The following is a 26,775-nucleotide window of genomic DNA, read 5'->3' on the forward strand; positions in this document are numbered from 1 at the left end:
TTTTTGATCTTCTGATAAATTTTAGTCCGACATGATATCAATTCTTTTCTCTGTCAACCTTTCACAAACCTTCAAAAATTAATTATCTGCTCTCCAACATTCAAAGAACTTTGAATGTTGAGTGGGGATTCCTAAATAATGAGAGTTTTAGCTTCGTCTAAAACTTGTCCTCTGAAGATTCTTTCTACATTGTTAAAATATTTAATTTCTACATCATTAAAATATTTTATTTCTACATCATTAAAATATTTTATTTCTACATCATTAAAAATATTAATTTTGGTCTCGTATTTCCTCTCTTGTAGGCAAGAAAGGAGCTCTTAGATCTTGCATGCCAAAATGAAAAAAAGCAATACAATGGATTTTTTAAGCCATATTATCAATTTCTAATCTTGACTCCATGGATCAGAATTGTTTCTGCTATTAACATATTTACTTCCTTTTCATTTTTTCTGAGAACAAAATTAATCATCCTTTTAATCTCCGTTTTAAGACATGAAGTGTAGCGTCAGCGGATAAATCTATTACGAAGAAAACGGCGGCTGTCTTTTAGCCATGTCATCTGTTTCTAAAATTGAGACCATTGAATTTCAAATTTTTTGCTTCATCAGCTTACTATCGTTTTGGATATCTGTTTTCATTCAAAAGTCACTGTATTTTCATATTCCGTTTGGAATGCTTAAAACTTATACCAGCGAATAAAACAGTGAGTTATTTAAATTTAACGCTGTTGTTTAGTCATTTAAACCCCATCCCCCCTCCATCTCTACCTTAAAAGCAGAAAGGAAGTCACTTGGCTTCCTGTTTCAACAGGAATCATGCAAGGATGTTTGAATAAGTATAATATCGCTTCTCCCGTTTTTTAGAATTAGTAATATTGAGCATGTAAAAACCACATTTTTTTATTTTGCTAAGTTCCTTTGCCAATTTTCTAGATCTGAATCAAATATTTTTTTAAACAATACATATAAAATAAAAAACCCTGTTGATGTTTTAGAGAAAATACAAAAGAATTTTTTATCCAAATTAAATGTTTTTTCTCATAATTCATATAGAGCTGCGCACGAAGCTTAATTTATTTTATTTTATTTAATTTTTGAATGAAGTATTAATTTGTGAAGTGTTAATTTATTACCTATTGAATGAAGTGTTAATTTGTGTTATAATTTTGATTGAAGGCCTTTGCGTATTTGTTGTTATATAGTTTAAGATAATTTTATGGACTGTTGATAGCGGTTATTATTTTTATTTATTTCTTTTTTTACTCTTCGTATTCGGAGGAAATAAAAAGTTTGAATTGAATTGAATTGAATTGGCACTACGTTGGCTCATGTCCTATCCAAAGACTTTCCAAAAGTACCAACCGTTTTGCAGGAAGGTAGACATATACCACCTTGTTGAAATCGGGAATCGGGAATAATTTTCGATCAGTATTATTTGAGGCACAACTCGAGCCCATATATTCTCTACTCTCACCCCCGCACAGACACACACACACACATATTTCCCCACTCACTACCAACCTTTTGGCAGAAATATAGGCATATTGTACCAAGCTTAAAGAGGAATCGTGTTGAGGTTTTCAGTATGTATTATTGGAGTAATAGAGTGGACACATGCCATTTCTGACGTCCTGTGCCTCCCTACTTGTCCCATCGCCAACTTTTCGCAGAAAGGTAAATATTTTTTACATTTCTATAAACTAGATCCTACAAGGGTTTTCACTCTGTATGACCAAAGTGCCTTAGTGGTTCCTTCCCGACCTCTCTTATACCTAAATTCCCTCCACCCAAGCCCGCTTTTAAATTTTTAGCTGAATGGTAGGTATAAAGCATAGAAAACACCTTCTTTGAGCCACAATTTTGCAAGATTTTTCAGTCTACATGATCGCATAATCAAAGTAGATCTCCAGCTTTCCTTGGATATACATAAAAGTAATTCTAATAGCCTAAATAGAATTAAAGTTATACAAAGATGCTGTTGAAACTTTGGATCTCTTCAAGCCCCCCTGCCCCCTCCCAGTTTGATTTTTGGAATTCTGTGAATGTATACTCTAAAACTGCTATTGCTAATAACATCTCCCTGGCGCACCAAGCTGCCTGAGGCCGACACAGCTGCGCACGCTCTTCCTCCACCCAATCTATTTAAAGCTTCGCTCTTTATCCCCTCCTAAGGAGTTTCAGTTTTCTATAAATCCCTACTTATGACCTGATTTTCATTCGGACCCAAATAAATGGCCAAAAAGGACAATCTTTGGCAATATGTCACCCTTCATCGGTAAAACTTGGCCTAGCAATTTTAAGCTTTCTTTCCTTATTACCCTAGAAAGTGGAGTTTAACAATATTTTTTGTAAAGCTTAATTCTTCATTTACAGTCAGTCAGACGAATACCTAAGACTTCTCAGTTCCTCTGGAAAATACCTAATATGTCTTCCTCAGCCCTTTGAAGTGCCCTCGTCTCAGGACCATACTTCACCAGTATCATTACCGTAGCTTCCAAAAGTAATTCTGAAGTAATTCTGGTCATAAACAGAAGACTGGTCATGAATCAAGCAAGATGGTATAAGTGAATTGTTGAGCTCTTCACAGATAATCCGTGTTTGTTCCACCTTTCAAATTTTAATTTCATGGGCTATTTTTCAAGGTTAATTTTAAATTTCAATGGTTAATTTTAAATGTTGATTTCAAATTTAATTCATGTTCCCATTTTGGGGTTGCTGACCTTACAACGTTACTCGTGAGTTTTTGGTTTTTAATCATTAGCCTTTTCGTTGTGTATATCCCTGTTTGGTGATGTTTCGTCCTTGGTTATAACTGGATAACTATTAAACATGAAGCTTTTGCATTTGAACTAGTTTCTTAAATATAATCATTTGTCAAGATATGCTATCAAATTTCCTGATTCTTAAATACTCAGCTATATAAACATATTGGTACTTGTCTATTATAGCGCCTATGTTAAGTTTTTCACCAAATATCATGAAAATATAATACTTTAAAAACAAATTTAGGCTACATATTTGCACATTAGTAAGGTAAAGTATAACGGATCTGCATGCAAAATGTGTTCGGTGCAATGATTCTGCATATTATGAACTAAGAATTGTTTTCTAACTTCACACTGTCCAAATACTTTACCTCCCCCCCCCTAATGTGCAAACATAAAGTCCAAATTATATATTTCACATCTATTCTGTCTCCTCTTTGCCTTGTCTCATGCGAAGCTGAAAGAAAATAACAATGGAATCGGTTCTATTGTGCGTCAATGGATGAAGAAATTAACATAGACGCTATAACAGACAAGTACCCACCTATTAGTATATTTCATTTGAACGTTTTGTTAATTGATTTAGCTTGTGTGTTTTCCAATTTTGTCAGAGGTACACATATATTAATTCCAATTTTTTGAATTAAATTCTAGACGCATCAAGCAGATTTAGTGCGTGATGGTGGTCATAAATACTTCTTAGCTGCTTTGCAAGATCCTACAGTTCCGGTAAGTCAATTTCTTATTATCCTCTCTTTTTGGATGTTGTACATACGACTATCCCCCAGGGGTCATTCGCTTATCGCCGTCTGCTGAACTGTACTTTTCCGAGAATCACTTGTTTCAACACGCCTCGCCTCTTTGTACTACGCAGGTTCTGATCCGTATGGTGCGGGTCATCTAGTGCACGTGTTTTTTGAAAGTGAGTGACTCCTTAACTATTTTATTCTATTTCATTTATTTTATTGTATTTTTTTATTTCCCTCAAAATCGAGGAGTATATAAAATACATAAATGACGCTACACAAAACAGAAGAAATATTTCAACAAACGAAACAAACCATCGATTTTAAATAGTCTTATTAACATAACGGTACAACATACATAAGAAAAAAATATCAAACATTAATTAAATTCTGGAAAAAAGGGAAAAGGTTGTGCATAAAGAGAAAATTTTCAGACTTGTGATAAAATCTCAAAACTAATTCAATGTTACTAAAACAAATTTTAAAACCAAGTAAAATTTTGACAACGTTTAAGATAGCAAACGCGATTTTAGACAAACTGTAGATTTTAAAATCTCAAAAAAGAAGGGCAGGATAGAAAACATGCGGGAGGGCAACTGCGTTAAAAAGAAAACCTGAAATATCACGACGATGGATACCACGAAGCCGTATTATTGAGTCAAATGCCTTTCTGATTTTTTCTTGACTTTGGGCTTTGCCATGCAATTGCTGTTATCCTGTGATTTTCATGGTTTCCTGTTAGTTCACCTCTGACATAGGTGCATACTGGCCGTTTTTAAATATTATATCTTTTAGTCTAGTAATGTATGAATTTCTCTTCTAATAATAAAAAAGAAGAAACAATAAAAAAAAAGAATTAGGCTATACTGCGGCATATATTTCAATGCCTTGACAGGCAGTTTAATCCATATTTTTATAATCATTATTGCTATGTCGTCTTCTGATAGACAATCCATAAGCTAAACAAAAGTACAAAAAACAGGGTTTTAGCAGTTGAAGCTTATAGTCACTTTGCTAAACATAAAATAGTGGCACATATTCTCTTCTAAATCAGTACAAATTAGGTGCTCGGATATAATTAATTCTCCCCCCCCCCTTCCACTTACACAAAAAGATAGAAGCTAGTCTGGAGACTCCCTTTCCTCGCGAATTTCAGGAAAATTTGGTTGTGAAACCTTTGGGTCATGTTTCCTCCACCTGCTCCGAAAACGATTTATAATACCCCCCCCCTCCTCCTTTCCACTTTATGACTTGATTCTGCGAGAGCCTAGTTATACAAAATAGTTATAAAGGAAAGTCTGCTATAGGTCATTTTGTGGCGCATGGCAGATAAAAAGAACAATAAATATGTTTTAAGTTTAAATAGTCGTGCCATCCACCATTGATTTCTATTAAAACTAATGCTAATGTTTGAAAGTAATAAAAAATTTTGTCTCTATCTTCTTTTCTTTTCGAAAAAATGGGTTTTACAGGTATGTTCTCGTCACCACTTCATAATTTTGATTATTCCATTGGCTAGTTTTCAAAATACACAGTTTGAAAACTGTGTTTTGAAACGCGAAAACGACGATTTTTGTGGACTTTTGCAATCCTTATTCTTCTGAAAATCTTTTTCCGAGGAAAAGTCTGGTTCTAGCATTAAAGTACCGTGAAGATCTTTTGCTTCTTTGGCTCATCTTAAGTCTATTCATACTGATGTTTGATATGAAGGAGATATGGGATGTAGGAGAAATGTGGGCAGGTGAATTGGCCTCAGGCTACTTAGTACCCCAGTGGGAGGTAGTGTATTAGTAGTAGTAGTAGTAGTAGTAGTAGAGTAAACCTTCAAAGGAAAGTACATTGTCTTAATCTGTGCAGTGCCATATAATTAGCTTGTTTTCTTACGAAAATGTTCACCCAAGTTTCTCCCTTTTTTTTTTATTTTGGGCCAGCAACTATCAAAAACTGCATACCTGGGTATGGTGGTGTTATCATTAAAGGTTAAGTTTACGATTCCTTCTATGTTTCAAAGATATATATTTACTTTAGAATTTTCCATTTAACCAATACAAACGTTCAGATTGAACTTTAATGTCCTTGGAACTTTAAGAATCATAAGCCTCGAGATTTTCTTTTTTCTAAGAATCGTTAAACCTCTTTCAGCAGTTTCGATAGCTCCTATAAAACACCTAATGCATCGTGAATCTTGATAATGATCTTATTCAATATGAAATGGACGAAATTCCTATTGAAGGAGCTTAAACATGGCTTTATAGAGATTACTTCTGCTGGGAAAGGGAGTCCACGTGGCTTCTGATTGCAGTGTGAAGCTTTTTGTTAATTGTTTCTCTCTAAGTTTCTTGGTGTAGGTAATCAGTGTGAGGGAGGCTAAGAAGTGTTATTCGTTTTGCCTCAACTGTGGTGAAATTACTTTAGGAGTCCTTTTTTAGCTGAAGGGTTAAGTATGCAATATGGAGATAGTTGCCATACAGAAATGTTTTTGAAACCTGGATATTGTCATAAAAACCAATTAATTTTATTATTTCATGTTTAATCCATGTTTTTCTTTATGTTTTATTTCTCCTAGTGTTTCTTTATTTTCGTTGTCTCTTTTTCTTGATTATTATTGTTATGTTTAACTTCTTCTTACACTGAAGTAAACTTAGTAAAGGTTTCTACTGGACTATTTATAGGTATTTTCGAAGACCACACTGCCTTTTCATGTCTTACAAATGACAATTCAACGGGGACAAATCCAATCTATACTTTTCTAAATCTTCAATTAACTGAAAATTTTCCCTGTTTTTGTTATTTTTTTTTTCTTCATTTTCATATCTAAGGATTTTTGCCCCAGAAAATATTTATCTAGAGTATAAAAACAATATATATATATAGTTAACTTGAACTTGAAACAGTTGATTAGGTAGTTAGCATTGCTTTGCTTTCACAAAAAAAGAAAAGAAATCATCTTACTGAATTTTAAACTCCAGTAGTACTTTCAGCTTTCAAAATATTGGAGTTCCGCTTAAAAAAAAAAAAAAAAAAAAAAAAAAAAAAAAAAAAAAAAAAAAATCGGATGCAAGAATACTTTCATAAATACAATGATTGCGATATGTTAATTTTTGTGGAACTGTAAATTAGTGTACATAAACAATTCCTCCTTGAAATACTGAGAACAATAAACCAGGAAGTAAAAGACCCTAACTTATCGAATCTTAAAGAAATATTAGCATTTTTCTAACTGACGGTACTTAGGGTGGAAACCACACAGTCTATCTTACCTGGCAGCAATGGACACTGTTAGATATTCTACAGCAACTTTGTTGGAAGTTTTCAACCAGTCTTTTTTCTATCGGTAACTTAGTCTCCTGTAGCCTTCACACGGCTCAAAGCCTTGTTTGAACATCTGCCTGAGACATTTTATCTGAACCTTGCCTTTGCTTTTATGAGGGAAGCCAGGAATGTATCCAGGAAGGGGGAGAGATACTAAGCTATGTAAAAGACCATCCTACCTTAAAAAATTAAGAAGTATCTCTCCGGCTCGTAGACTGATCTTAAAAATGCACGTAAAAAAAAAGAAAAAAAAAAGAAAACTTAAGTCCCCCAGACAAAAACCTTTTGTTGCTCCTACCCCCCTACCCTCTCTCCGAACAAAGTGACGGATACGGTCATCGAGGAAGCTATCTGCATATTAATATATCTTGAAAAATTATTGATCCTCTTGAAAAATTTAGTTTTTCTCTTTAAAAAAGATTTTTTAAAGATCTCTTCGTATTCAATTTTAGGACTTAAGAATGACTCCTTCCTCATGCAAATAAGGCTTTCCTTTTTTTATAAATTTCCTTTTTATTCAGAGTGATCAGCGAAGCCTTGTTGCCTTTGTCCTGGCTCGTATTGTCTGGAACTACTCACAGGGACAAGAAGCAGCACTTGCAGGATCTCTAGTATCTATCACACTGGAGCAACTTCAAGACAGTGACCCACTTTTAAGACAATGGGCTGTTATTGGACTTGGAAAAAGCTGGGAAAATTTTGAGTCAGCAAGATGGGTTGGCGTAAGAGACTCTGCTCATGAAAAATTGTTTGAATTACTTCTGGATCCTGTACCTGAGGTATTGCAAATTATCATAATATGCAATACGCAAATGAAACCATTAAAAAACATAATAACGAACTTCATAATCCGAATAGTGTTTACTAACAGTCCAAGAAGCTTGTCACTTATTTAGGGTACTTTTGTCAGAAAATATTAAACACCAACTCCTTTCAGTGCAGGGGGGGGGGGGATACAAAAACTTTAAAAAACGCATCAAAAATTGTTTACATTCATTTTTATTGCATTTTTACGAGTTGAAGAAACATTTCGGGGGGGGGGGTAAAAACCCCTAAGAGACTCTGCCACAGAACGGATAGATAAGATAGAAAAGATATTTATTTCAAAAAGATCACTATCACAAGCCCACAAAGGGCCGAATTCGGACTTCGGAGTCGACTTTATAAATGGTTGCACTAAAACTGGCAAAAATGCAAAAAACAACAACGAAATAGAAAAATCATTTAACAGTCAATAATTAAAACTGTAAAAAGACAATTAAAAAGTTAAAAAGATAAAAACTGGTCAAACTAAACTTACACAAATACGAATCGGAAAAAGAATTAGAACAGACATGAAAAAAAAGGAAGGGGCGGACTAAGCGAAGACACATAAAAAAAAGAGTGAGACATTAATGTATATATAAATTAAAAGGGACATTAAGAAAGTGTCAATCATCCAACTGCATTAGGTCAATAAAAGAGTTAAAAAAATAAAAACTGGTCAAGAAGGGGGGGACAAAAAGAGGGGAAAAAAAGAAACTATTGGGACATTTTATTCATTTTTTCTGTAATAAAGGGGACAAAAGTTCTTTCGTATCTCGAAGTAACGCAGCGAATGGGAGACAAAACAGGGATGGGCTCAGAAACAGCTCGAGGCGGCCGTAATCTGGATGGGGAGTGACGTTTGGGGAAAATACTTGCCGTCCGAGGGTTTGTTATGGCATTTTTTGCAAAATGGAGGCACAAATTATTTCTTCGTCTCTCGAGGGTCTCTAGTTTTGAAATATTTAACAAATGAAAATATGGTATCTTGCCCTTTTTAAAAATAATTCTTAGAACTCTCTTTTGGACATTTTCAATTTTTTGTGTTGCTTCAGATGAAAGGCTAGGGTGCCACACAGGACAAGCATACTCTAATATGGGACGCACAAAAGAAATTTATACTTGTAGTAAATGTGATTGGGGGAAACTAAATTTATTTAAAAGTTTAAGGAGGGAAAGCGAGGAGTTTGCTTGTCGTAGGAAATTATTTATATGGGCATCCCATTTCAAATTAGAAGAAATTGTAACACCAAGGAGTTTAAGAGATGTGACAGAGGTTTCAGGAGGAATAGGAGCAAGAAAAAGGGGAGGGGATTTAAGGAAACTTACTGAGACTATTGTGGATTTAGAAAGGTTAACTGTCATGTCAAGGGACGAGGCCTCACAGGCAATATCTTGGGGTATGCCCATTGGGTTGCTAAACATGTTTTTATGACGTATCTCTAAACTGTCAAGTCATCGACAAATTTCCATCTATTGTCATAAAGGGTTGAAAGGCTGTTAATCATAAGAGAAAAAAGGAGAGGACCTAGAATAGTCCCCTGAGGAATTCCATTAAATATGGGGAGATGATCTGAGAAACAATTTAGATATTTAACTGCTTGAGATCTATTAGAGAGAAAAGAGGCAACGAGCTTAACAAGGAAAGTTTCAATGTGGAATTCATTTATAAGTTTATCTATGAGTAAATTGTGGTTAATCAAATCGAAAGCTTTTTGAAGATCAATAGAAATTAGATTAAGCCAAGTGTTAGGTTTTTCAAGTAATTTACCCATGGTATCAACAAGATGGATCAGGTAATGAGAGGTTGACGTGGATTTGAGATTACCAAACTGTCTAAGATCAATGAGGGGGAGGACTTTCATCTTAAGCCAGTCTGCGAGAAAACTTTCATACAATTTTGAAAAAATTGAGGTGAGGGTAATAGGACGAATGCCATCAAAACCAGGCTTCCCATTTTTCTTTTTGATTTGGCCAATATTGAGGGAACTGTCCAGATTTGGTAATTTCATTAAACAGGGTGGATAGGGGTTTTGAGAGGTAATCACTGAAAGCTTTAATCAGAGGAACAGGAATATCTAAAGGGCAAATGCTTGATCGTTTTAGTTTTTCAATTTTTTTTACAACATCAAGTGGAGAAATATGTGGGAGTGAAAAAGGATCAGGAATATCTGGAAATGCGTAAGATAGTGGTGGGAGACTCTGGACAATAGAAGCCAGAAACTTATTGAGGTCATTAGCTGTGGTCTTTGGAGGTTCATTTGTATTAAAATTTAGTTGTTCTTGACTCTTGCCGGTAAGTTTTTTAATTTCAGAGTACCAGTTCTTTGGTTTATCATGGCGCAAGTATTTAATTTTATTTTTATAGTAGGCTCGGGCAGCTTTTCTAATTTGACTTTTTAATTCCTTTCTTGACTTATTTGCTTCAGCTAAATTACCCCTGTTAAATAAGCTTATTTTCGTGCGGATTAACATTTGTATGTGATTGTTTATGTAATGTTTATCACTGGAGCATTTTCTGATTTTTTTTTTCTGGGAAACATAATGAGTAGGAATCAATTAGTTTTTTGTGAAAAATCAAAATTTTGTCATCAAGGTTATTAGAATTATAAAGGTCTGACCATTTTTCACTGGTCAGCCATGATCCAAAAGAAAAAAGGCCTGTGTGACTGAGGGGACGGCAAACCCCAATGGAGGTAGTAAAGGAATGTTCAATGGCTGAAGAGGGAGAAAAAAGAAGACAATAGTGGTAACTGCCTCCTAATGGTGGTAGCGCTTGCGGGGAGTTGTAATACTTACTCATATTTGAACAAATAACATCCAGAGAGGTGTTACATTTTGTTGTAGATATTTTAACCAGTTGTTTAATATTAAGAGAGGTGCAGATAAAGTCTATCCTCAGGTCATTCGCATCGCCAAGTAAGCAAATACCAGCGTTCGGATACTTTGATAACACAAAGTCAGAACTTATAAGAAATTGTTGTATAAATTTGCGTTTCTGGTCAACACTTTGGTTAGGGGAATGATAAAAGACGGCGGTTACAATTAAATTGAAAGGGCGGGGAAGTACTTTCGGTCTAAGGCTCAACCATAGAGTTTCATCATAATCTGATAAGTTGGGGGTGGGGATGAGTTTAGGTTGGAGGTTATCTCGGACAAAAAATAAAATACCACCCCCTTTTTTCCCGAGAGGGTGATCGGGAGGGCGAAGTTTTATAAACTGAGTATAATTGCTGACTTTTAGAAAATCTGGGTTCTGGGACTGAACCTCTGTCACAGCAATAATATTAGTTTCATGAATTTCAGAGATACCCTCGAGTTCGGTAATTTTATCAAAATTCAGACTCTCAGCATTGGTAAGTAGGAAAGTTGGAAATTTAAACCGATTTGGGCATTGGGATTTTTTTCAATTCGGGATGGAGTTATTTGGGGTTGAAGTTTATGAGGAGGATGCTCTGGATAAGGGGGTAGTTTTGAGGCATTATTAAAAGAAGGGACTGAACCGGGCTTGAGAGAAAAGGAGGACAGCGGACAAATTATGGGAATATTATTAAGTTGGCATGGAACTACGGTGGAATTCGTCTTACTATTTGAGGTTTTAGAAACTCTGCATGGAGATGTTGCCTATGGATCATTCTGCCTGCTTACTCTTAAACCAGAGTCATACTGGTAGGGTAGCCAGGGGGGATAAAGTGCAAGGGAAGGGAGAAAGGTTTCCTGGTGATCTGGGAATAAGTCAAATTGGGAGTGTTCTTTAATTGGGGGGGGGGCAAGATGATGCCGAGGGAAGGAAGTACGGTTGGAGTTGTCTGAGAGGGGAGGGGTTGTGTTTGTTTCGGCAAATAACGGGTGGAGTCTAGAACCGGTCGGTAACTTCTTGGACGCACAGGAGAAGAACGGAGTCGAAAGGAAGTGGATTTTTGGGAGGAATATGAGTGAGGGGGGGTTGGGGGATGGTCCAAATTGAGTAAAGTGATTGTGGGAGTTGGAGTGACTGGGTACGCGTAAGTACTTGGGGCGGAGGATTGTTTCGAGGGATGGATTTTTGAGGTATACTGCTCTGTATCGGGTATGCAGGGGGATAAGACTGACAGTCGAATGGAACACGAACTAGGGGAGGGGGGTCGTGAATACTTGCGGCGTCACCCTAAAAAACGTTGGATTTTAAACCTGCGCTCCAATCCTGAAGATGCATGAGCAAAAGTACACGACTTATAAATACAAGATAAAACAGAACACAGATCAACATGATCAAAATTACACTTATCAGACACACAGACTACCGAAATAAAATTACGACAAATATGTAGAAACTTGCATGGTTTGCAAAACGTGCAGAAACCACTATCAAAATGCTTGCAGATCACATTTTCCTTTCTGCTTATTTTTGTATTTGGAAAGCTTGGGGAGGGCTTGTTCGATCTTATACATTGAGATCTAGTACCCCGTTTTGGTGATGAAAGCGATCCTAGGGTATATATACTTTATTTCAACACCGTTTGTGCCTCTATAGCTCTGCATGGCATTGGACCCTGTGTTTCTGAACATAGGCTTCACAAATTACTATGCATATTTGAATCGCCCAAAATGGTGCTTTTTGGCCGTGATATCCCCGACTAAACCCCAAATATGTGGATATAGACATGCTACTCTTCTTTTGATCCATTCGGCTACAATTGTGTCAAGCGTGCAGTCTGTTTTCTTACTTATTTATATCAAGCTCTTCCCCTCAGTCGTATTTTACGCATAGTAGCTCGAATCTTTGTGTCCCTGGATTGAAATCAACTCGTTCTGGTTTGTCTTAAATTAACAGAGGCTGTAAGTTATGGAACTCCTTTGATAATGATTATAGAAACATCAATGAGACTTTTTTAGGGAAGAATATTACGAAAGAATTATTCTATTGTCATTACATGAGTTGTTACGTGGCTTTCCAGAGGTAAATACTAATCTTGTATTGTACTTTCTTCTCTGTTGTGTTTTGTTAACTGGTAATACTGTTTTTCATCTTTTTTTACTTTTCTTAATTTTTTTCTCCTATCTTTCTTAAAAATTGTCTTGTATTTTTTCAACACTACTTTCCACAGCCTCCGGAAAAATTCACTTTTACCTAATTTATTCCTCTATATCGCCTCTCTCGATCTGCTTCAGCAAGATTGCCCATTTTTACCCGAATAAAATTTTCACAGAAACGTACTGGACAATTTTTCCTATGCATAGTTGATATGTTAAATAAGTTAATTCCCCCCCCCCCCATTTTTAGTACTAATTGTATTATACAGAAGATATACAAATTTTGAGAAGCTACTAAGTGAGACGCTAATAAATAAATTTTGAGAAGCTAACTAGCTTCATTACCATGAGCAGTTTAAAAATGCATCTATGAAGCCTTTATATTTAAATGGACTATTCGCTATATTTTAAAATTGTATTAAGAAATTGTAGCCATCAAAAATATGCATGCTGCACACAGTATTTTGTTTTTTGAGACTCAAATAACAATTTTAGTTTCACATTTGTAGTCGGTGATTTAAAATACTCTTCAAACACTCAGTAACTTGGGTGTATACAACGTGAATGACAAAGTTCTGCTCAACTTTGCCTTACCTCTCTCATGAAGAACGGATGGGGAAACACCAACTACCAAATTTGGCTTACACTTTTTATTGTGGAACTTTTTATGGCAAGGTGGCACCCACCGACATTCTAGAGTCTAGCACATCATGTCTACGTGGCCATCAGTTTAAACTGCAAGGTAGATACTTCTTCAAGGATTCAGGATGTTGGGCCTTCTCTAACGAACCGTTCAGGCTTACTTATAAAAAAACTTATAAAACTGTACGTGTATAATCCTTATTCTCCACGGCCGTTCATCGTTGGAAAAATTTGTACATCAAGTGTTTTCAATTATCACAGCAAGTTGAAAGTTGTTGTGGCTTGCATAGCTGCCATTTTGTTCTAGCAGATTCCGTACTCTCTCTTTCTCATAATGTCAATAAAAAAAAGTCCCAAAATTTCATTGATTTTCCAGCTCATTAACTCATTTTTAGCAAAAAAAAATATTACACTTTTCTTCTTTTGACGCGAAAGTCGGGTGCCTATTGGCTTTGAATAGCCCACGTATAATTTTTAGCACAGAAAATAGGACTCCCTTCTATTAATGTTTAACACACTGAGATAAGCGTGTACAAATTTTACCACGGATTTTCGTGTACAGGGTGCATAATTTTATGAATTATACGCCTTATTCACTAGCGTGAACAGTCCCTAACCGGATCATCATAAATGGAATAGTCTGCCCTCATCAATAGTAAACGGCCCAATGTGGATTCATTTAGGAAAGAATTTGATATTTTTCATGGACTTGATATGTTTCTTAGTTTTTAGTCCTTAGGAATTGTAAAAGACTTGCACCTTTTTTTTGCATAAAATTATTTTTAATATAATTATAACCTCAAATGGTTTTGAGAATGTCAAATACCAATTGTAGAGAATGTATTTGTACACCTGTGTAAGAATTGTGGCAACATGATTGAAGTTTGCAAGATATGCAAAGGAACTTTTCATGACAAGATGGTACCCACCGACATTCTTGAGTCCAGTGCATCATGTCTACGCGGCCATCAGTTCAAACTGCAAGGTAGATACTTCTTCAAGGATACAAGAAGTTTGGCCTTCCCTAAGCGGATCATCATAAATAGAATAGTCTGCCCTCATCAGTAGTAAACGGCCCAACGCGGATTCATTCAGGAAAGAATTTGATATTTTTCATGGACTTGATATGTTTTCTAGTTTTTCAGTCCGTAAAGAATTTTTAAATGCTAGCGCCTTCTTTTTTGCATAACATTATTGTTAATATAATTATAACCTTAAATACTTTTGTGAATGTCAAATACCAATGGTAGAGAACTTACTTATCGTATTTGTGCATCTCTGTAAGAACTCACAATACTTATCGAGTCTGCTTTTGGCCTTCCATATCACAATATTTGGCATGTAATAAATAAAGTCAGCAATCTTTAGATGAGAAGTATGATGGAGATAGGGTGACATTTTTAACTACAAGCTACTAACTCCGTTTTATTTTAAACCGCTTTTTTTTAAGTGTAGCCCCATTTTTTAAGGTGTAGAGCTTTTGATGGATTTTGTCTTAAGGAGCACAGAAAAGGCAATGGGAGATCACGGAATCAAACAGGGCGGAAACAGTCTCTTGGGCTTAGATTATGCTGATGATTTCAGCATCCTAAATGAAAGTGTGAGCAAAATTAATAAACTTTTAGAGGTTTTTCGAGTTCAGGGTGCTAGAATAGGTTTGAAAATTAATTTTAAGAAGATTAAGTCACTAAAGCTAGGAATAAGTGAAGAGGAAAAGGTGGTGCGTTGGGTAATGATTGATCAAAAGATTGATCAGGTGGGCAGCTTCACTTACCTTGGTAGTATTGTTAGTAAAGACGGTAGGAGCAGTGAAGATGTTAAAAGTAGAATAGCCAAGGCTCAGGGTGTTTTTTCACATTTAAAAAAAGTTTGGAACAATAGGAAGATAAGTCTGCAAACCAAGATTAGAATATTAGAAGCTACAGTGAAGACAGCGGTCAAATATTTTTCTTAAGCATGAACGCTCCGAAAAGCGGATGAAGATTTGCTAGATGTTTTCCAGAGAAATTACTTACCGATTATTCGGGGTACCCGGCTGACTGACCGTGTTTCAAACAGTAGGCTGTATGAAAAATGTGGTTCAATCCCGCTTTCTGGGCTATAATGAAAGAAAGATTGAGGTGGCTAGGGCACGTTGTGCGGATGAAGGATGACAGATTGCCGAAGATTGTCCTTTTCGGCCAACCGTCTAGGGCTAAACGGAAAGTAGGTCGTCCTCGTTTGGGGTGGGAGGACGTCATAAAGAAAGATTTAAAGGAAATAGAACCTTCCTGGGAGGGTGTAAAAAGGGAGGCTTTGAATAGATTGGGATGGAGGAGGGGCGAATGTATCTGTGTTGGCCTCAGGTGGCTTGGCGCTAGGGTGAGTTGTTAGCAGTAGTAGTAGTAGTAGCTCCATATTTTTAAATGGTGACTTTGAAAACCTTTAAATGTCAACGTTGGTGGGATTTAAATGCAATTTGTGCAATACGAACCTATCCTGTTTTGCTTTTCACCTCCATATCATAATATTCACCTTGTGTTTAACAAGCTAAAAAAGAATTCTTGGATTTAGAGTATTCTAGGAATTGAGAGCAACCTGTAATTATGTAGGCAGCATTATGTGTTTTGTTTTATAGTGCTATTCTGCAACTTTTTGCCTTGTGTTTTTAAATAATTACTTAATTTTCTTTTATGCTATTATTAGTCAAAATCAAATACTATTTGGAAATGTGTTCTTACCGTGTTTTAAAACTGTGGTTGAAATCGGAAGGCATTTGTAAAACATGTTTGCTTCATAATGTGCTATCTTTTAAGAAGTTTTTTTTTTACAATTTTAACCCTATATTTCAGTGTTTCTACTTACTGTGTTTTGATTTAAGAAAATCATGTTGCAATCTCAAAGATGTTTAATGGTTAACGGCTCCTCACCTAGGACTGTATATCTTGAGTGATATTAATATAAGGTACATCTTAAAATCAGAACCGTATATCTTAAATGATCACTGAATGATCATGAATCGAAAGGTGCGGGACATGTCTATAAGTATGAAAGGAGGAAGAAGGAGATTTAGGCCAGCGGACAGATCTTTTGGCCCTTACGATTGTAGAAAAATCGTGCATGATTTTGATCTTAACAATGTGTAGGACGTACACCTTTCTATTTGAATTTATTTTTGAAGCCCTTGCTTTGAAATGGGCTATTTGAATAATTAGATGTCATAGCCCTTGGGTATGTACTTTTTGTGCTATGGTGAACACAGTGTAACGTTTATTTTAAAAGCTCATCAATAAGTCTACGCTTAGACTGTGAAAATAGGGGTAGGGCCTCTTTACATAAACGATTTTCTTTTAGGAATGCTTTGTCGATCATTCTGAAAGTACTAAACCTAATTTGTCCGTGCTTTTACATTCAGATGACTGTTCTCTTTGTTGCATAGGTTTATTTTCACGGTGGGGCATTCCCCCAACTATTCTGAGAACTTTGCAGCTTTGATTTACACTTTTGCTATAAAGTTACGCCTTTTCCATGTCTTTTTTTTCCCAAGTCATTTGAAATGTATGATGAGATGATGCTCAAAGGAATTGATCTGCATCCTATTCCGAGTTTGGATAAGGTCCAAAAAACACAATTTGATTACCCCAGAACTTAACTTCCCCCCCCCCCCCAAAATATATCCTTTCAAAAATATTACATGTAACTGCAGACTGTTCCCTCTCTTGGTATTTAAGCATCATTTTGTCATCCTTGATTTTCCATTTCTGAATCTACATCAAGGAGGCACACTTGTGCCTCTTTAAAATGGCGACCCACCACACTGTTAAGTGATTTTCGGTCCTAGCGGTCGCAGAGAGACGGCGGTGATTGCATTTTGTAGCCTAAGCTCAAACTAAGAAACTTGCAAAATTTCACCCCCCTCCGACTATATCTTCATGGGGGAAAGTGGGCCGTAAGTTTTGACCCTCCCACCAAAGCCCCCCTTTAACGTTGTCTGAAATTTAAAGGATAAGCTTTCCTAGGGCCTGGAAGCTTATCCTCAAAATTTCAGCTCAATCCTATCACTCCTTCCCTGTTTTCTAAAAAACAAATATAGCCACTTAATGTTCATCAAGTTATTTTTTTTATCAGCCACGCCTACAGGCCACAGTTGGCAACGGATCCGGGTGAATGAGGACTCATTCGAAGCGGAATTCGACCTGTTAGGGCCTTTTGATATTTTCAGACCGAAGAAATTATCCCCCGAATTTACATTTACGAAAAACCTCGTTTTCCCATAAGAGTCCATGCTAATTTTTGAAATTCCTAAAAGCATAGTATTTCATTATGAAATTAGATCAAAATAGCCCTCTTAACCTGACAAGAACAACTGCAGCCTTGCAAAAATACCAGCTCTTCCCCAGAATTTATTTTTGTCAAAAAACAATAATCTTTGTTTGACTTTGCCGGTGTCTGATATGGTTTGCAGGGACCAAAACCATTTCAACAAGATTCTCATAAGTTACAGTAGTCAATGTTCCTGTGCATCATGTGTATGACCTGTGCTCCGAGTTCTCTTTCATTAAATTTTCAGTATATTGAATTTAAAATAGTAACTTTCAAATTTAAAGTTTAAAAAAGAAACTCAGTTTCTTTTTTAAATCCAATATATTAAATCCTATGGCTCAACAGGCGTCTCCAGAAGAATCTCACAGTCGGCCTTCAAGTTAAACGCAAGTTTTCACTGTTTTTACAATATGTTGTACTTCTGCAGGCTCGAGGAAAAGTTGAAAAAGAAAATCCTAATGTATAGTTGGTTTGAGTATTCAGGAATTAAAAGCTTTAACACAAGAATCTTCAAAAGCGGGGGATTTGGGGGGCGGCAGTCCCCCAACTTTAACTCCTGACACAATCAGATAACAGTTAGTCAACCAATATAAAGCAATAAACTGTACAAAAACGTGCATAAATTATTTGAAAAAAACTACTTTTTCAAAAGAGTTAAAGAGGCTGAGTCAATCGCTTGAACCTTAACCCCTACTGGGATTTGACCGAGATGTTGGGAGGCAACAGCCCCCAAACCCGCCGCCTTTGCAGCCTCTTTTGTTAATATTTTTATTTTTGGGGTCTACCGCCCCCCAAAACCCCGCCTTTTCCCTTGCAAAGAAATGCTTTGCAACACGAACGAAGTCTGCTTGAATTTTTTACCGTAAGAACATCCTATTGCATCTCTTTGATTAGAACCAGTACTGAGCCTGTTTGCTGGATTTTTTTACAGGAGATTTTTCCCTATCCGATAAAAGGCTATAATGTGATAAACTTAACACTTTTGAACAGAAAAAAACAGGGAAGAGAAGAAAGGCTCAGCATAATCAAGCAGTTTAGGTTCAGGTTCGACTATTTTTCCATCATACATAATCACACTGAAAAAAAAATGCCATTGAAACAGTTTCATTCGTGTTGGTACGACCAACTGATTGCTGGTTATAGGACTTAAAAAATCTTAACAAAAGAGGCTGCAAAAGCGGGGGGTTTGGGGGGCGGCAGCCCCCCAACTGTACCTCCTAATCCCTGTACGTTTTAAGGTTCGAACTTGTGACTCAGCCTCTTTAACTCTTTAGAAAACGTAGTTTTTTTCAAATAATCTTTTTTTAAGCAGGAAAGGTGTTCAAACTAAACTAATAGTGTTTTCGCTGTATTTAGGAAAGGATGAAAGAGCAGAGAATATGAGTGTGTTTGAATCTTTGAGTATTCAGAACGAAATTGATGAGTGAAGCCAATTACGGTGCAGGCTTCTTGGCTCTCTTTACAAGAAATTGTTTTAGAGTAATAAAATTACATGCATAAGACTTACTGATGAGATGCCAAGCGGAGACTGAAGAGTTCAATTTAATGATTGCAAGATCAAGAAGCTTATCTAGGTGACTTGAAGCTACGACTAGTTGATATGAAGAAGAATTAAATTTAAATCAATCTTTCTTTTAGTAAAAAAAGGAATTATTTTCTATCCAATATTTTCCAGTGTAGTTTTTTTCTCCGTTTCCTTTTCCCAGCGGGGGGGGGGGTATAATTACTCTTATCTTCATTAAACATTCCCTAGGACAGCCGCTAACTCAGTAATGTACTGAAATATTCGATTGTCTATTTGCTGCGACATAGCGCTTCTTTAAAAGTTTCAGCTTTGCAAATTCTTTGAAAGTTTCAAGTTTCAGCTTCGGTCTTTACTTTCATCAATTTTTTTCAATAATTTACTTCACAAGAGCCTTCCAAATTTTAAGCTAGTTTTTAATCTGTGTCTCAATTATGTTTTAAATTATGTTAAACAATGTATTTCAAGGCAAAGGTTTTATAGATGCTTGTAAACCGTTCAGGGCAATGAATGGTAAAATCGATCTTTTCACCGTTCTATAGTAGGAACACTATAGCTCTAACGGAAATCAAAGCTCTAAGAAAACGGAATGCGGTACAGGCATATTGTAACCAAGGGTACCTCTCTGCTTATATCAGGAAGATTCATTACAACAGAATCAACCAATTGTTTTTGTTGAGTCATAATATCATAATGTTGAGTCATTTGCTTTTGCTTCTTTGCTTCTGTCCTGTTTTGTTTGGATGTTTATAGAAACTCTAGGACGCCTGTCAAATCAGTAATGTACAGAAATGTCCAGTCGTGTATATGATGCCACATAGCTCTTCCTTAAATGGGCTGACGTCTAAAAATCGTATGGTCATGAGTCTGATGTCTGTAAATAATGTTTTTCAACTTCATTCAAAGTGGTACTAGTCGTTGCTGTCTCATCTCTGTTGTGTAAAGACATGCGCTGTCATCGATCAAAATTGCAAATCATATTGCTTGAGCTCTCTTATTTGCTCTTAGTTTACTTTTCCTATAAGCTTTGATCCATCATGAAGCATTTTGTGTGCAACCTCTGTAACACTGAGTTACTGCTGTACATTGGTAATGAGACTCCCTTTTTTAACCTGTCGTAGCACAGTGGTTTGATTCTCTGCTTGGCAATACGGGGCCCAGGGTTCGATCCCCGCCGCATCAAGTTTGGGTGACAAGCTTGCTACTTGTACCTGTAAAAAGATTCGACAACTTAACCGTCGATTCGATGCCCTATGAGCCAGCAATGGCTCTAGAGGATCTTTATCCTTTTTTTCTTCTCTGTAACCCAAGCTATTCAGTAAATAATAGTTCTTAACTAGCTACTATTAATACAAGGCTTTTCTGTCATTCATATAATAGGATGAGTTCCTTTGGAGGCTTTTGTTCGAGGAACTGGGTCAGCAATTCTCTTCAAATGCTAATCCCGACGTCAGTCATTTTTCTTAGCCAAACCTGGGTCATTTTTGTAATGGCTGCCAGGTTTGTTCTTTTTTTGTATGATGTTGGCAACAATAACGGTTATATATCACTACTCTTGGTAGCTATCATTTTTCTATGGAATGAAACGACTAATATTGAAAATGGATCTAAACTTGACCTTTCGGATTTACTTCTACTGGAGGACCGTGGCACGCAGACGCTTCTTTTGGTATTTTAACTTATTTTCTCTTTATGATTGTCATATTATGGGAATTTTTGTTATTGTAATTATGGTTTCGCTACTGCTACTTTATTTAATTGAGGTCTCTGTGACAATAATCCCGAAGCCAATTCTCTGGCAATACTTCTCTTCTCTGTATATGTAGCGTAAATACTACAATCCATGGAAGCCTTTTGACGCTTTTCACCAATTAGCATAATGAGCAGCTCTATCCCTAAGAAGGATCAAAGTCTTTCCACCAGTTGTGACATGGATTTAATCTAGTAAAACCACTGCCGTTGTAGAATCATGCGAATCTTATATATTTTATTGGAACTTGTTTTATTTGAGTTTTGTTGTCCTTTTCTTTTTTCTCCCTTGCTTTATTTTTCAAGATAAGACAGTTGAATTTATTCACAAAACAAATACTTGCATCATCATTCAATAGTCATCAGGGAAACCTGCTAGGTTGTATATGATGTTTGTTTTTTTTCATCCTTATAACCTACTACTAAAATATATTCATAATTTACTTATAAATAAAAAAAGTAAGAAATTGAAAAACAAATAATCAAATAAAGAAAAACAAATAAATTAAATGTGATCTAAATTACTAGAAAATTTCCAGAAGGTACTTACTTTACTTGTACTTGCTTCGGGACCAGACGTGGACGCCTCACTCGACATATAGAAGACTCCGTATGGTTGACTCGCAATTGCCGCGATCTCGTGCCAGCTCTTCAGTAAACCGGAACCAGCAGCTCTCCCACTTTCTGCCTAACTTCCGAAATCCACCAATGGTATCAGGATCGTTTTTGACAGTTGCCAACCAATTCTTTAATTGACTGCCAGGACGTCTATGCCAATCTGGCGAAGGGACATGTACAAACACTTGCTTGATGATGCGGTCATTTGGTCTCCTCAGTACATGGCCAAGCCAACATAGTCTTCTCTGTTTGACGATCGTGACTGTGGGCTTGATGTCATAGCAGCAGTGACGCAAATCAGCAGTTGAGATTTTGTCGGAATATCGAATCCTCAAGATTTTCCGTTAACAGCGGTTACCCAAGACTTCCATATAATGGAGATGAAGGGCCTTCAGTGGCCAAGGGCATATAAGGCCTTCAGATCCCAGAAGGTAATGCTTCAACCTACTTTTAAACTGGCTAATCTTATAAACTCCGGAAGAGAGCCTATGGTCCTTCAAATCGCAAAAACAAAGATCCTTATTGAACACTGAGCCTCAAACACTATCCCCGAAGAATTCCTAGTTTCAAGATCATGATGAAACGAGTTGGACCTAAACATTGCCCAAAAGTATTCCTGGGAATATCGATTCAAACATTGATAAACAAAAAAAGCTAGTTGGGATCTCTCAACCTATAAACATTTAAAATTTCTAGTTTAGTAAAGTGACTCAAATACTATTTTTAAATCTCATGTAATCTCCTAAAACATAAACCATTTTTTTATATATTCTTAACCATTTTAAAACTTCACACATAAGAAGTAGTTACTTAATTCTTTGATTAGTACCATATTTTGGTTGGACAAGCCATAATTAATTTTTACTTAAAATTCCTGTTTTTTTGTAGAAAAGGGGCATATTTTATATATTTCTTACTATAGTTCTCGCTATGCTACTACCTCATTCTTTATTTGTTTTCCCTGTGACAACACTTCAGTATTTTTTGTATCGTTTTTTCATTTATATATATAATTTATATCATTCCATGGAAACCTGTGTTTCATTCAATGGAAACCTCTATGACGTCTTGTATCTTTTATCATTTATCAATGGTTGGTTCTATCCCTTATAGTGCTCGAATCTATTTGGAAAACGATGTTTTTCTTATCTGAATTGTTTTGTCATTGCCGGTGATGCTCCAAGTAACCCCTAGCCGATCATATCTGCCTAGAAGCTATGTACTTCAGTTTTCAGTTTTGAGTACTTCAGTACTTCAGAACTTCAGAACTTCAGTTTTTAGTTTTGAGTACTTCAGTACTTCAGTTTCCAGTTTTGAGTACTTCAGTACTTCAGTTTTCAGTTTTGAGTTCTAAGTATCAATCTAAAATCTAAGTATCAGAGTGAATAAATGCTTTATCAACATCCTTTAAATGCATTATCAACATCATTTGTCGGCTATATCAGATAAAATTGACAAGAAAGACATGGAGTGTACACCGCGACGGCGCATACATAGTGAGAATATTAAATTAACCATAAAAAATGAAATAAAGCTATGTCGACTTTGCATGTCTCTCTCACTATGTATGCGCCGTCGCGGTGTACACTCCAAGTCTTTTATTTTCAATTTTATCTGATATAGCCGACAAATGATGTTGATAATGCATTTAAAGGATGTTGATAAAGCATTTATTCACTCTGATACTTAGATTTTGTCAATTTTATCCCATGTATCCGAGAAAATGATATTGATATGGAATCTAATCACATCTGATACTTAGATTTTATCAATTTTATCCGACATATCCGACAAAGGATGTTGATAATGAATGTATTCACTCTGATAAATTTTGTAAATTTTTATCCGTGTTATATGAAAAGAATGTTTATAAAAAAAAAATTATTCTCTCTGACACTTAGATTCTGTCAATTTTATTCGTTGTATCTAGCAAAGGATATTGATAAAAAAAAAATTATTCATTCTGATGCTTATATTTTGTCAATTTTATCAGACATATCCGACAAAGGATGTTGATAATGAATTTATTCACTCTGATACTTAGATTTTGTCAATTTTATCCGATGTATCTGGCAAAGGATGTTGATAAAAAAATTTATTCACTCTATCACTTAGAATTTGTCAATTTTATCCTATGTATCCGAGAAAAGGATGTTGATATAGAATTTAGTCACTCTGATACTTAGATTTTGTCAATTTTGTCCGACATATCTGATAAAGGATATTGTTATAGCATTTATTCATCCTGAAATTTATATTTTGTCATTTTTATTCAACATATCCAACAAAGTATGTTGATAATGAATTTATCCATTCTGAAATTTAGATTTTGTCAATATTATCCCGTATGTCCGAGAAAATGATGTTGATAAAAAAAAATTTATTCACTCTGACGCTTAGGCTCTGTCAATTTTATCCTATTTATCCGAGAAAAGGATGTTGATATAGAATTTAGTCACTCTGATACTTACATTTTGTCAATTTTATCCGACATATCCGATAAAGGATGTTGTTAAAGCATTTATTTATTCTGAAATTTAGATTTTATCAATTTTATTTGATGTATCTGACAAAGGATGTTGATATAAAAAATTTATTCACTCTAACACTTAGAATTTGTCAATTTTATCCTATCTATCTGAGAAAAGGATGTTGATATAGAATTTAGTCACTCTGATACTTAGATTATGTCAATTTTATCCAACATATCTGACAAAGGATGTTGTCAAAACATTTATTCATTCTCAAAATTAGATTTTGTTAATTTTATTTGATATATCTGACAAAGGATGTTGATAAAAAAAAATTTATTCACTCTGACACTTATATTTTGTCAATTTTATCTGACATATCCGACAAAGGATGTTGATATTGAATTTATTTATTCTGAAATTTAGATTTTGTCAATTTTATTTGATGTATCTGTCAAAGGATGTTGATAAAAAAAAATTATTCACACTGACACTTAGAATTTGTCAATTTTATCCTATGTATCTGAGAAAAGGATGTTGATAGAAAATTTAGTCACTCTGATACTTAGATTATGACAATTTTATCCGACATATCCGATAAAGGATGTTGTTAAAGCATTTATTCATTCTGAAATTTAGATTTTGTCAATTTTATTTGATGTATCTGAGAAAGGATGTTGATAAAAAAATTTATTCAAACTGACACTTAGATTCTGTCAATTGTATCCTATGTATCCGAGAAAAGGATGTTGATATAGAATTCAGTCACTTCTGATACTTAGATTTTGTCAATTTTATCCGACATATCCGACTAAGGATGTTGATAATGAAATATTCATTCTGAAATTTAGATTTTGTCAATTTTATTTGATGTATCTGACAAAGGATGTTGATAATAAAATTTATTCACTCTGACACTTATATTTTATCAATTTTATTCGATGTATCTAGCAAATGATTTTGTTAAAAAAAAATTATTCACTCTGACACTTAGATTTTGTCCATTTTATCCGACATATCCGACAAAAGGATGTTGATAATGAATTTACTCATTCTGAAATTTAGATGTTGTCAATTTTATTTGATGCATCTGACAAAGGATGTTGATAAAAAAAATTATTCACTCTGACACTTATATTCTGTCAATTTTATCCTATGTATCCGAGAATAGGATGTTGATATAGAATTTAATCACTCTGATACTTAGATTTTGTCAATTTTATCCGACATATCCGATAAAGTATGTTGTTAAAGCATTTATTCTTTCTGATATTTAGATTTTGTCAATTTTATTTGAAGTATCTGACAAAGGATGTTGATAGAAAAATTTATTCACTTTTACACTTATATTTTATCAATTTTATTCGATGCATCTGGCAAAGGATGTTGATAAAAAATATTCACTCTGATACTTAGATTTTGTCAATTTTATCCGACATCTGACAAAGGATGTTGATAATGAATTTATTCATTCTGAAATTTAGATTTTGTCAATTTTATTTGATGTATCCGACAAAGGATGCTGATAAAAAAAAATTTCACTCTAACACTTATATTTTTTCAATTTTATTCGATGTATCTGGCAAAGGATTTTGATAAAAAATTTAGTCACTCTGATACTTAGATTTTGTCAATTGAGTTTACGGTCAAAAACCCTTATTAGCTCAGATTTTACGGAAATAGTTTTATTTTTCGATCCAAAAATTGGACTTACGTTTCACATTTGAACCAAAGAATTGTATTTTCCATAATTTTCTAACAAAAAACTAGAGTTTACGGTCAAAAACCCTTATTAGATCAGATTTTACGGAAATAGTTTTTTCTTCGATCCACAACTGGACTTAAGTTTCAACTATGAGCCAAAGAATTGTATTTTCCATAATTTTCTTACAAAAAGCTAGAGTTTACGATCAAAAACCCTTATTAGCTCCGATTTTACGGAAATATTTTGATTTTTCGATCCAAAAATTGGACTTACGTTTCACATTTGAACCAGGGAATTGTATTTGCCATAATTTTCTTACAAAAAAAACTAGAGTTTACGGTCAAGAACCCATATTAGCTCATATTTTACGGAAGTAGTTTTATTTTTCGATCCATAAATGGAGTTAAATTTCACATTTGAATCACAAAATCATATTTTCCATAATTTTCTTACAAAAAACTACAATTTACGATCAAGAGCTCTTATTAGCTAAGATTTTACAGAAATAGTTTTATTTTTCGATCCAAAAATGGACTCAAGTTTCACATTTGAACCAGAGAATTGTATTTTCCATAATTTTCTTACAAAAAAGTAGAGTTTACGGTCAAAAACCCTTATTAGCTCAGATTTTACAGAAATAGTTTATTTTTCGATCCAAAAACTGGACTTAAGTTTCACCTATGAGCCAACGAATTGTATTTTCCATAATTTTCTTGCAAAAAAAAACTTGAGTTTACGGTCAAAAACCCTTATTAACTCAGATTTTACGGAAATAGTTTATTTTTCGATCCAAAAATGGACTTAAGTTTCATATTTGAACCAGAGAATTGTATTTTCCATAATTTTCTTACAAAAAACTAGAGTTTACGGTTGAAAACCCTTATTAGCTCAGATTTTACAGAAATAGTTTATCTCTCGATCCAAAACTGGACTTAAGTTTCACCTATGAGCCAACGAATTGTATTTTCCAGAATTTTCTTACAAAAAAAAACCAGTTTAGGATCATAAACCCTTCTTAAGTCAGATTTTACGGAAATAGTTTATTTTTCGATCCAAAAATGGACTTAAGTTTCACATTTGAACCAGAGAATTGTATTTTCCATAATTTTCTTACAAAAAACTAG

At 34.9% G+C, this 26,775-nt stretch overlaps 1 protein-coding gene across 1 annotated transcript in view; it reads left to right on the forward strand.

Moving 5' to 3' along the window:
* Positions 1–26,775, forward strand: part of LOC148951543 (regulatory-associated protein of mTOR-like) — a 322,491-nt gene that overhangs the window by 136,927 nt on the left and 158,789 nt on the right. The window contains exons 8-9 of the mRNA XM_089091020.1: positions 3,422–3,496; positions 7,347–7,604. Coding sequence (XP_088947146.1) covers positions 3,422–3,496; positions 7,347–7,604 — 333 coding nt within the window. The remainder of the gene's footprint in view (positions 1–3,421; positions 3,497–7,346; positions 7,605–26,775) is intronic.

Source organism: Artemia sp. Qi Xiang Cuo, chromosome 6, assembly GCF_049724085.1.
Source record: "Artemia sp. Qi Xiang Cuo chromosome 6, ASM4972408v1, whole genome shotgun sequence".
NCBI lineage: Eukaryota > Metazoa > Arthropoda > Branchiopoda > Anostraca > Artemiidae > Artemia > Artemia sp. Qi Xiang Cuo.